Genomic DNA, 11784 nt, shown 5'->3' on the forward strand with positions numbered 1-11784 from the left:
AGATGGGAGTTCTCAAGGAAAGTGATGAGAAAATGCATTAAAAAAATTAATTTTTATAAAGGAACAGGAAACAAGATGATAGAAACTATAAAGTGTTAAATCTTCAGGGTGCTGTCATGTATGTATATACTTATTAATTTAAAGATTTTATTTATTCATTCATGAGAAACACAGCGAGCCAGAGAGAGAGAGAGGCAGAGACACAGGCAGAGGGAGAAGCAGGCTCCATGCAGGGAGTCTGACATGGGACTCGATCCCGGGTCTCCAGGGTCAGGCCCTGGGCTGAAGGCGGTGCTAAACCGCTGAGCCACCCGGGCTGCCCAGGGACTATCATAGTTTTGAGGCTTCTTAAGATCTTTCTCCTGGTCTGTTGGATGACATTCATGTTTTTAGTTAATTCCAGGTCTCTTACTGTTGCTGTTTTTATTTTTTGTCCTCATTCATGCGTGACCAAACGTTGAATTCCATGAGGGATTGAGCTAGTGCCATGGGGTCATTAAGAAGCACAGAAAGAGACAGACACTGGGCCCTGAGGGGCCTTGGTCTGTTCGGGGTCTGGGTAGGCGTGAATGAGGCAGGCTGAGTTCTGGCTGGGGCACAGGGGCAGTGGGCACTGACAGGTGGAGTCATCAGCATGGAGCACAGCAGAGTGGGTGGGGGCTTGAGAGCCGGCCTGGGGCCACGCTGTGGTCTAAGTTTCCCTGTGTGCCGTTCCCCAGCAAACAGCCACCGGATGTCCTCGATTATCTTCAAGTGCGACGAGGATGCTGATATCGGGAGGCCACAGGTTTTCAGTGAAGTTCGTGGCTGCGAGGTGACCTTTGAGTGGAAAACAAAAGTTGTCTGCCCTCCGAAGAAGATGGAGTGCAAGTTCATCCAGAAGCACAAAACCTATGACTTACGGCTGCTGTCCTCGCTCACCGGGTCCTGGTTCTTTGTCCATGAAGGAGTCTCGTGAGTACCTGTTGCCACTTGCTGGCCATGTCCTTCAGGTAGTAGGCTCATGGTGGTCTACCCCCTTTGTCCTTGCAGAGCTGGGGCTGCCACGTAAGCCTGGTGTGCCCCGGGAAGCAGCCCGCTGGCATCAGGGGCAGGGCATGGGGCAGGTTTTGAAGGCAGAGGTGGACGTTTGAAAGGGAGCCTTTGGAACCAGAAGCTGGAGATCAGTGGATGGTTCCATAGAATGAGTCTCGATCAGCATTGTGCTTGTGAGGGACTTCTGTCCCCTGCTGGGTGTATGGGTGTGTGTGTGTGTATGTATTCTCAGCTCTTTGGCATGAACCCCTTAGGCTTTGTGTGGGTCCGAGGTTTGTGGGCTGTGGTGGCCACTCCATGTGCGATTCCCCCTCTGCCAGGGGCCCCCGGCTTGGGAAGTCCTCTGTCTGGACTTGCAGGACTTTGGTCCTAAGGTTACCAGCTTGCTAGGAGTGGAGCCACTGCTGCTCTTCAACTCCAGCTCTTCAAAACCACAGCGTCTCAGGGCTCACCCCCACCTGCCTGGGTGACATACTCCCTTCTCCAGTAGCTAACTACTCCTTGGGCCTTTATTTGAAAGTCTGTTTCAGTGCTCCATTCAGAGGTGCTATGGGATACTTGGTTGTCGGAATGAGTACTGTTCCTGGAAGTTATGCACAGAGCTGCACCCCAGTGTGTCAGGGCAGACTGACCTTGCACCCCCACCCCCGCATCCCTTTGGATTGTTTTGCAGGTACTATATAAATCTGTGTCAGAAGATATATAAAGGGCCTCTCGACTGCTCTGACAGAGCCAGCATTTGCAAGAAGAGTGCATCTGGAGTCGTCCAGGCCCTGGGGCTCGTTCATACACAGAAACTGGATGTCTTAGGTAAGGCCCTGGGTCCTTGTCGTGCTCAGGTTATAGGTGTTGCATCAGAGTTGGGAAGGTGAGGGCTTCCTCATAGGACCAGGAGGGCAGCACTGGCTTTAGTTGAAACTGACACATACTCTTCCCAATGACTGTTTCTAAAGCATTTTGGAAATTCCTGGAACATTAGAATAAGTACCATTTTGTATTCTCAGAGATAGCAGTTCTGGCAGGTGTATGTGGAGGGGTCACCTCTCCTGGGAACGTACTTCTACCCTGGGAGGGTCACAGTGGTTAAGGTTCCCCTGAATCCTTGCTCCCATTATGGGTTGAGTGTTGAAGTCTGCGTATACATGTGCCAGCATTTATTCGGGAGAGCTGAACGGCAGTTACATAAGTCTTTACCAAGACTATCTTGGTAAAGATAGTTCAGGGGTACATTTTTGGAATGTCTTAATAATCTAGAATATAATGAAAGTCTTAATAACGTTAGTAGAAAATTCAACTTGCAATTGGTTGTTGAGTGGAAGATTCTATCTTTCGTTATTGGGAGAGAACGAGGGAGAGCAAGAGCGTGGATGGGGCTGGGGAGAGGGAGAGAGAGAATCTTTAGCAGGCTCCATGTGCGGAGCGTGTCATGGGGCTCCATCTCACAACTCTCACAACTGAGATCATGATGTGAATGAAAATCAGAATCAGACACTTAACTGACTGAGTCACCCCGATATGCCTATTTTTCATTATTTACAAGAGAAGGTAGGTCTTTCTTAGATAGGAACAACTGGGGTGTGTTTGGGGTACCAGAAAGAACAACACCTTTACCTAGCTAGAGTAGAGCGGGGCCCCGAGTTGTCCTGATTAGGCCACAGGGTGACTTGAGTCTGCTGGAGCTGTTGGGAGGGAGAGCAGGTTTCCAAGGGAACCCCTGTCACTCTTGACGAGAAGTGCATCAGGTCTTGCAGGTCGGTCACATCGCCTGGAGGGGCCCTCCTAGCCCACGGGTTCATGGCCATCCCCACACAGCTCACAGTGAGGGTGAGGGTAGCTCTGTTCTGCAGTCTCATGATTGTATGTGGACACAGGATCAGCCCTTCCCTCAGTTTCCCACAACCAGCTGAAAGAGGTTTGCTTCATGAAGGACTCACTGGAACTTCCGTTAGCAGGGAGCTCCTGGTCCCCAGCACACTGGGGGCCCCAACAGGACAGCTGTCCGAGGACAAACACCATGACCCCCATCTCAGTGAGGGCTGCGGCCATTTGGGGTGGAGAAGTTGACTCTCTGTTCCAGTTGCTAACATTGATCCCCAGCTGTGCTTTCTGCCTGTGTAATCCTCCTGGTGTCGTGAGGTTGGGCTTGGGGTTAGAGTCCAGGTCACAGGTCAGGGGCACTAAGCCGCGGAAGGTCGAGTGGCTTGCCTGGTAGTGCGGGGTGTTTACATTATGACTTGCACTGGTTTGGTTCCGTACTCTGGCAGTTTAATAATTTCTTTTTAAAGAATAGAACTCTTTCTTCTAAAATTTTACTGAGGCACCTAATATTTAACTCATCCAGTACCACTTTGAATTTGGGGAAGGCCAAGAGCCTGGGCCTCTGGCCGAGCCAAGTCCCCTGCGCTTTGACCTGGGTCCTGGGTAGGACATGTAGGAAGCTGGTACTAAGGCCCGTGTTCCCCTGGCCTCTCCTGTCTTGGGTGTGTTTGGCTCCCGAGGGCTCCTCCCTGTGGCCCTGAGCCAGGCCGGCTGGGCTCAGGCAGCCCCAGGACAACTCTGGGCAGCCCTACACAGTAGCTGGCAGCAGTGCGAGAGCTGAGCTGGTTGCCACACTGGCTTCTGTGCACTTGCAGCCGAGAACCAGTGCTCACTTTCCTCTTAGATCCTGCAGGTCAGGGTCTCAACTCTTTATCTGTGTTTTCAGAAGTGGAAAAGTTGAATGCAGAGCCAGAAGACCCGAGAAAACCAGAGTCGTTCTGTTTCTGGTTTTTCTCGTTGTAGTTTGGAGGTCTAGCACCTCCCATTACTACCGGGGCACTCAGATGAGGGGATTTGTTGGGAAAGCACCTAAATGACACTGGAATTAGAGCCCCCATGACAGCTGGCATTATGTGAGGTTCTTCTCTCTGTGCCCGTCGCACTGGGCACGTGGCAGACACTTTGGCAGTATTGCTCTTGCGCAGGTGAGGAGATAGGCTCAGCAGCTGCGTAGCCCAGAGTCAGGCAGCTAGTGAGCAGGCGGGCTGGGATCTGAACCCAGGTCTTCCCTAGCCGTGCAGGTTGTGGTGTGGACCAGGAGGCGGTCACCGAGCTTGGCAAGGCTGAGAACCCAAGACTGAAGACTTATGAGTCTTCAGAAAGCTGAACATTTGTTCTGTTTGGGGTTTTAATATAGATGTTGACTTCTGACACTGAAGCTTTTTATAACCAGAAATAACGTCACCTCCATCATTTGTGTGTTTCAGATGACAAAGTCATCGTAACTTACTCAAAAGGTTATCAGTGTGGGGAGAATAAGACGGCATCTGCCGTCATAGAGTTGACTTGTGCGAAGACAGTGGGCAGACCTTCGTTCATGAGGTGAGAGAGTCGGGGCCTCCACGGGAAGCGAGCATGGAGCGGGGCCCGCCAGGATCTCTCTACATGGTTTTCGCTTGTGGCTATGCAGACGGGTGTGCAGGGAAAGGGTGTTTGGGTGGCCGCAGTGAGGAGGGGCCCAGGGCTGTTAATTGTCCGATAGTGTGTAGAGCTGCTCTGCACCAGGAGGGATTTCCTGGAAAAGGCTGGGACACCGTGGTCCGTTGACTAAAGCGGTGATGTAAAGCGGTGTTTAACTGGCCTCTGCCTTCAACATCATTGTAGACCCAAAGGGGCAACAATGGGTGCCACCCAAGGCCAGCTGTTCAAGCGGCCTGAGACCCCCAAGTAGGTGGGGCTGGCACCTGGGATGCTCTTGGATTCTACTAGAATTTTCTAGGCAACTCTGCATCTAATGCTAGGAGGAGTTTGGCCAACAGAGGGAGCATATGAGCTGCTGTTTGATTCTTCCAGAAGCTGGGCTGGAATTTCTGGAGAGACCCAGGAATTGTCTGAGGATTTAAATCAATGTAGGAGTCAAAAAAGCTTGTAAAATACAGTTCAAAAATTTGGGGGCAAATTTTTCCAGCTTTTAGATGTCACACAGTGTTTTTGATTTTTTTGTTTTTTATTGTTTTAAGATTTGATTTATTTATTGGGCTGGCAAGGGGAGTGGGGAACAGATTCCCCACTGAGCAGGGAACCCGACATGGGACTCTCCATCCCAGGACCCTGAGATCATGACCTGACACTTAACTAACAGAGCCACCCAGGAGCCCCTAGATGTCACATAGTTTCTTAATTTAAACAAGCCCATATTAAACAGTTGCGTACTTTTTCACATTGCTGATGAGCTAGACCATCATCTTCCTTATTATGCTGTTGAGAAGTGTAAATAATAGCCATCCTAGTGCAGAGGTGCTGGCACGCATCCTGGGGGCAGCAGGAGCAGGTGCACAGGTGGGGGGTTTCCCAGAGCTCAGAAGCGCCTGGACCCCTGAAAGCCAGTGGCCGTCGTCCAGGCACACAAGGCTCTGCAAGGCCCCAAGTCAGTGGGCGTGACCGCAGTCCATGCTCCCCTCCATCCAGGTTCGACATCGACAGCTGCACTTACTACTTCAGCTGGGATTCTCGGGCCGCCTGTGCGGTGAAGCCTCAGGAGGTGCAGATGGTGAACGGCACCATCACCAACCCTATAAATGGCAAGAGCTTCAGCCTTGGAGATATTTATTTTAAGTAAGTGGAACATTTTCCTTTAGAACACTGACATGTATTCAAAATTAAACCAGCAATTTAGATCTTTCCCTGGTTGGGGGGAGGGGGGGAGCTGTGAGAAAAATAGGCAGTGTGTTTTAGTTACTGTTTCTAGGTAGTTGTCATATTTTGCTTAAACTGAGGGAAAGCATTACTCAACTATGAAGTTTCAGCACCAAAGATGGTGAATTCTCTCGAGTGTAAAAATAAAGTCACCCCTCCTCCTTGCCTTCCTGATAGTCCCATGGGTTCGAAGCTGGAAGATGAAACCTTGAAACAGTTTTTGATCAGGAAGCCTTGGGCTTACTGGTTTGTGAAAAAGTTTCTCAGTGGTCTTCCCAGAGGGGTTCCTGAGGTCAGGGAGCCAAGGTGACTGGCCACACACCTGCTGGCTGTGCGGGGGGGCAGCCTGCGGGGGGCATGGTGTGGGGAATGCCACATTTGAGACTGCACACCAGCTCTCAGAGTGCAGGGTGGTAGGCAGTAAGCTGATGGGGTGGAGGTTGGTGCCCTCAGGTGTCTTCCTAGGCCCCCCAGGCTGGCAAAGCAGGAGCAGGGCCGTGACCTGCAGCCCTGCAGCTGTTCTGGGTGTTTGGGTGTATGTAAGTGGATTTCTTGAAGGACTGGAGGCCATGCCATCTTTTTTGTCTCTTCAGGCTGTTTAGTGCCTCTGGAGACATGAGAACAAATGGGGATAAGTACCTGTATGAGATCCAGCTTTCCTCTATCACGAGCTCCAGAAATCCCGCATGCTCTGGAGCCAACATATGCCAGGTTAAGCCCAATGACCAACACTTCAGTAGGAAAGTTGGAACTTCTGACAAAACCAAATACTACATTCAAGGTAATTGGTTTCCATTAACATTCCCTGTTCGGCTTCTTTGAGGGAAGAGCTTAACATCTTTGTGAAGAAACTCCCTTAGTTGAAATCCCTGATTTTAAAGCAGGAGCCCTGGTCTGATTCTGTGTCTTGGTACCTGGTCAGCTCAGTGGGCTGAAGAGTTGTGTGAGATGAGCATTTCCCTATAGGAAGAAGGCACCTCAGTTAACAGAGAAACACCTGAAAGCCCAAACCTTGGTGTGAACCAGAGGTTGTGAAGTGAGGGTGAAGGCAGAAGACACAGTGTGCATGTCCAAGAGTCACCTTCCATTTGGTTTTGTCATGTTGGTTCTTGGCAACTTCAGATATTGTTAGAGGAGAGGAAGACATTGTATGTTTGTGAAAAGGATGAAAAGAAAAAGATAGACACCCTTTAAAAAGTTAAACATGTTTAAAAACCCAGCCGACTTTGATGTAAAAAGGGCTCCTGAGCAATTCCCCGAGGGGAGAAGCTGCCACTCCCTGAGTGGTAGAAGCCCAGATGTCCATGTTTCTGTGCTCGGACACTGAGCCCAAGTGTTACTGCACTTAGCCTTGCCCCTCGGGCCTGCCAGAGGGACCCGCCAAAGGTCAGCCTGATTTGCTTTCACAACTCCACGTCATGGTGTAAACGCCCATGGTTCTCTGTTCTTATCCAGTAATTCTGAGTTGGGTTTATTTGGATCAATGTGTTTGTTTATTCGTAGTTAATAAAACCCCTTGCAGACCTATTCACTTCGGTATTCATCAACACAGGAAAGTCAGTTTAGTTTGAAGACCACTCTTTGCATTTCGTGAAGAAATGCAGCTTAAATCTCTTCCCAAGTCTTCATTCACCACAGAGGGCAAGAGGAGGAAACCACGGAGCCCCATCTCACTGTGATTCAGAGCTGCCATCCCGGCTCCCCCATCTGCTCGTGGACGTGTGCCTGTGTGCCGGCCTGGCAGGATGGTCTGTTCGGGTCATACCTCAGCCAGTTATGAGTGAGAACACATGGGGCCTTCCTGGGCCCAGCCCGCAGAGCCTCGGGCTCTGTTTGTGGACGTGTCCACTTCACACACTGAACGCCCTGGCTCTGTAGCTCAGCTGACTGTGGACTTCGAGCCACTGGCAGTTTGGAGAAGGCACTGTCCGCACATGGCTCCCTCACTTCTGACACAAACTACAGGTTTCAGGGAGCTTCTATCACTACCCTGAGGTTTGAGCATTTGCTAGGACTCAGGACTCATTTGAGCTATTACAGTCACAGTTAAGGATAGAAATTGGCCAAGGGAAGAGGCACAAAGAATGGCTCCCCAGAAGGGAGCTGGATGCTTCCATCGTCCTCTCCCTGTGGAATCAGGATGTGTTACATTCCTAGTGTCTGTGTGTGTGTGTGATGATACACACGGAGTCTCACCAACCAGAGACGCTCACCACCACCACCCCCAACACTCGGGGCTCCATTGTGGAGGCTGGTTTAGTTGGCGGGCTGCTTGGTTGCCCTGTTGGTCCATTTCATTGTCCAGATGAGCTGATCCCGCATGGCCGGTCCCTGTTCTGAATCCTTCTGTGAGCTGAGGACAGAGGCCAGACCTCTTCTGGGGCCAGGTTCAAGTCATTCCTGCTCCTTGACTTAAGGCAGGGCCTCTGTAATGTGTCAGGCATCTGTGAAAGAAGGTCTTCAAAGAAGACCTTTGAAGAAGGCCCTTCACGTATGATTTTAAGTCTACACCAGCTTTTTAGAAATGGTGATAATGTGGCGTGGCTGTGTTGTCTTCCTTTCCAACAGATGGTGACCTGGATGTGGTGTTTGCCTCATCCTCTAAGTGTGGAAAAGATAAGACAAAGTCTGTGTCTTCCACCATCTTCTTCCACTGTGATCCTTTGGTGAAGGACGGGATCCCCGAGTTCAGCCACGAGACCGCCGACTGCCAGTACCTTTTCTCTTGGTACACCTCTGCTGTGTGTCCCCTGGGGTGAGTGTGCTGTCCTGGCACGGACAGCACTTTGGGTCACTTCCCCTTTGGATGGACACTTCCCAGCTGTACCTCCAGCCTGCTCTCAACTTAGCTCAAGCTTATGTTTGTATGTGTCATCCCTACACCCCCACCAGGTGTTGTGGGAATATTCCAGCCTGCCCGAGAACCAGGGAAGCAAACATATAGCCAGTACCCAGCTTCAGGGGCTGTCCAAGCGTCACCCTTCCTGGTCCCTGTCCCCACCACCCACCACTCCCGGTGCATTGGCCGTCCACCTGCCGGCTGCATGCACGAGGCCTGACCGCCCTCACTTTCCCCTGCGCCCTGGCCTTCCCTGGCCAATGCGTCCCCTCACTGGCTTGCGAGCAGCAGATGCTCAGTCTCATCTTTGTGCTCCCAGCACATTTTTCCTTGTGTTCTAGTGCAGGTTCTTATATGGTAAATGTCCCTTTAACTCGAACAAAGTATTGTTTATGTTTGAATGAACGAAAACTTGTTCTACAAATTTTGACAATCAGCCGTAGGCCAGGTTTTCATGAGAGGTGTGCATTTCTGTGCTGAGGGCTTTCCGGTAAGGGAACCTACATCTTCTCATGCCCCACAGCCTTCGTCTCTCTGCCTAGTTCTTGGCCAGGTTTAGAGGCACTCATCTAGAACAAAAGGCTACAAGCTGCTGTCCTCTTGGATTTCTTCTTTGGGTTCATCCAGGTCGGTTCTTACAGGAGTTTCTCATCCTCTGTCCCAAGACTAGGATCAGGAGATAAAGTTCCGGCCTTGCAGTTGTTTCTATTGTTTCCTGAAGAGGGATTTCACTGTAGTCTGGAAAAACTGTGCTAGGGGATGGTGGTGGGGATTCCACATCACATCTGTTAGATCTTAGATTAGTTTTCATTTTTAAAAAGAGTCCACTTTATCGTGTGTTTTCTAGGAACATGGATGTAAGGCAAGTCTTAGCAAATTTCTAAACATTGGTGCCATATAAATAACACAATCAGTGCAATTAAGTTAGGAACCAGTAATGAGAAATTAAGTGAAAAATGGAAACACATTTAGACACTAAAACACACTTCAGAATAATTCCTGGCTCACAGGAGAGCCCGAAGTAGAAACGAGAACACACTTAGGAGTCTGATGAGTAGTGGGGTGACCCAGGGATGTGCGTGTGGCCCTCCGTAATCGCCGCCCGCCTCACTCCAGGCAGCACCTTCCACCTGTACTCCTGCTTGTGCACCTGTTTTCCATACTCGTACCTCATCTCGCTATCCAAGGACTCTGTCCTTTGCTGTTCTCCACACCCTGGGTTGGGGACTACAGGGGTTGTTGCTCGGGGGGATGTGCCACCGAGTGATGTGGCTTCCTTTCAGGGTGGGCCTTGATGGTGACAATGCAGGCGAGGACACACAGGAGCACAAGGGGCTGTCGGAGAGAAGCCAGGCCGTTGGGGCGGTCCTCAGCCTGTTGCTGGTGGCACTTACCGGCTGTCTGCTGACCCTGCTGCTTTACAAGAAGGAAAGGAGGTAAGGAGACAGAGGCAGGTGGGCCCTGAGGCCAGTGCTTCAAAGTTGGAGTCCTGGGATCTGAGCTTCTGTGTGTGTGTGTGTGTGTGTGTGTGTGTGTGTGTGTAAATTATGGAAGCTGTCTTCAAAGCTGTGTTTTTTTTAACTGCCTGTGTTCCTGTGACAAGGTGTTCTATTTGAGCAGGGCTGTGGAACCTGTCCCCAGCCTGTGAGCCACATTCTGGTGCTCACGTCACATAGGAGATGCTCTGCAGGCTCTCGGCCTGGCCCATCTGTATCTAGGACATTGGTCTCTGGATGTGTCCTGAGATGGACAAAAAATTAGCACCTTTTATGAGCAGACTTCCTTTTGATCCACTGACCCCTCTACACTATACTCCCCGCCCCCTTCCTCCCATTGTAAGAGTGAGCATTTACTAGAGCCTGCTGTGTGCCAGGTATGACACCATCCCCTTGGCTCGCCTTTTTTGGGTCAGAGGGCTTGTCACCACGTGTGGCTGTCCATCCAGCAGACTTCCACATCATGCATGAGTGAAACACCGAGCCTACGAGCCCTGTGTGTGGTCAGCCCTGGCAAATGAGAGAGGGCGTCCAGAATCTGTGTGCAGCCATCCCACCCAGAGAGGCATGTGCTGGAATGAAGAGTCAGGGGAGAAGGTCTGGGTGTGAGCTGGTCTTGGCTTAGTTATTTGGCACGCGTAATCTCAGTGCAGCCTTGGGGTGGTGGGAACAACGTGGTCTTATCGTAGTCACACAGCACAAACATAGGTAACTTGCTCCTGCCCTCGCTAGACTGCTGAGAGGCAGAGCAGGTTTCAAATCCCCTTCTGTCTGATTCCAGAGTGTTCTTTTCACTGAATTGACCCAGCTGCCATGGGTTTAGTGCGCCTGTGCCGTGGAGGGCCACTCCTGTGGTCGCTGCGGCTTCTGTCAGTGGGCGGTCGAGGTGGTGGGGCTGGCCAGGTGGGCCTCCTGCCCTGCTGGTCCCACCCAGCAGTGACCACTCGCCTTACAGGGAGATCGTGGTGAGCAGACTGACCAGCTGCTGCAGGAGAAGTGCCAACGTGTCCTACAAATACTCGAAGGTAATTTCCCACCTCCCCTGCCCCCAGTATCGGGCTGTCCGTATGGTGATGACATCAGTCGGTGATGACAAGAAAAACGCAAAAGGGGAGACATCATCCATTGCTTTGAACCGAAACACATGTCTTGTCCTTTTTTCCTATAACTTTTTCTCATTGTGATTATAGCCGATTTTCTTAGAACATTTAATACTGAAGTTGTTTCTACTTTTTTGGCTGTATTTATTTAGGGGAGGGTTGTTTTTTTTTTTTAAGATTTTATTTATTTGAGAGAGAGCAGGAGAGAGAAAAAGCATGAGCTGGCAGCGGGGGGCTGGGGCGGGGGGGGGGTGGTGTTGCAGAGGGAGAAGCAGGTTCCCCGCTGAACAGGGGGCCCAACTTGGGGCTTGATCCCAGGACCCTGCTGAGATCATGACCTGAGCTGGAGGCAGATGCTTAACCTACTGAGCCACCCAGGAGGGCTTTTGTTGGCTATTAAAAAAATAATAATAATAATGAAAATTTTCGTGTATCTGCCATTTGGATGGTTGGCTTTCAGATAAATTTCCCCCAAACACATTATTTGTTTAAAGAGCATATGCACGCTCGTGCCTCCTGATACAGCCACCATACTGCTTTCTAAAAGGCTTATTTCAGACACAGTCACTTCCTTCCCGAGGCTTGTCTCACCACTTGGCCCCTCCTGTCCCCTGAGGGCACCTAGCTCAATGTGGAGGCT

General features: G+C 50.7%; 1 protein-coding gene across 2 annotated transcripts in view; it reads left to right on the top strand.

Moving 5' to 3' along the window:
* IGF2R (insulin like growth factor 2 receptor) overlaps positions 1 to 11784 on the top strand; it is a 101421-nt gene that overhangs the window by 87593 nt on the left and 2044 nt on the right. For both annotated transcript variants that reach the window (XM_055310302.1, XM_055310301.1), the window contains exons 40-47: positions 720 to 954; positions 1709 to 1845; positions 4281 to 4395; positions 5482 to 5628; positions 6303 to 6490; positions 8278 to 8464; positions 9832 to 9984; positions 11000 to 11069. In XM_055310302.1, coding sequence (XP_055166277.1) covers positions 720 to 954; positions 1709 to 1845; positions 4281 to 4395; positions 5482 to 5628; positions 6303 to 6490; positions 8278 to 8464; positions 9832 to 9984; positions 11000 to 11069 — 1232 coding nt within the window. The remainder of the gene's footprint in view (positions 1 to 719; positions 955 to 1708; positions 1846 to 4280; positions 4396 to 5481; positions 5629 to 6302; positions 6491 to 8277; positions 8465 to 9831; positions 9985 to 10999; positions 11070 to 11784) is intronic.

This window comes from Nyctereutes procyonoides, unplaced genomic scaffold, assembly GCF_905146905.1.
Source record: "Nyctereutes procyonoides isolate TBG_1078 unplaced genomic scaffold, NYPRO_anot_genome, whole genome shotgun sequence".
Classification (NCBI taxonomy): Eukaryota; Metazoa; Chordata; class Mammalia; order Carnivora; family Canidae; genus Nyctereutes; species Nyctereutes procyonoides.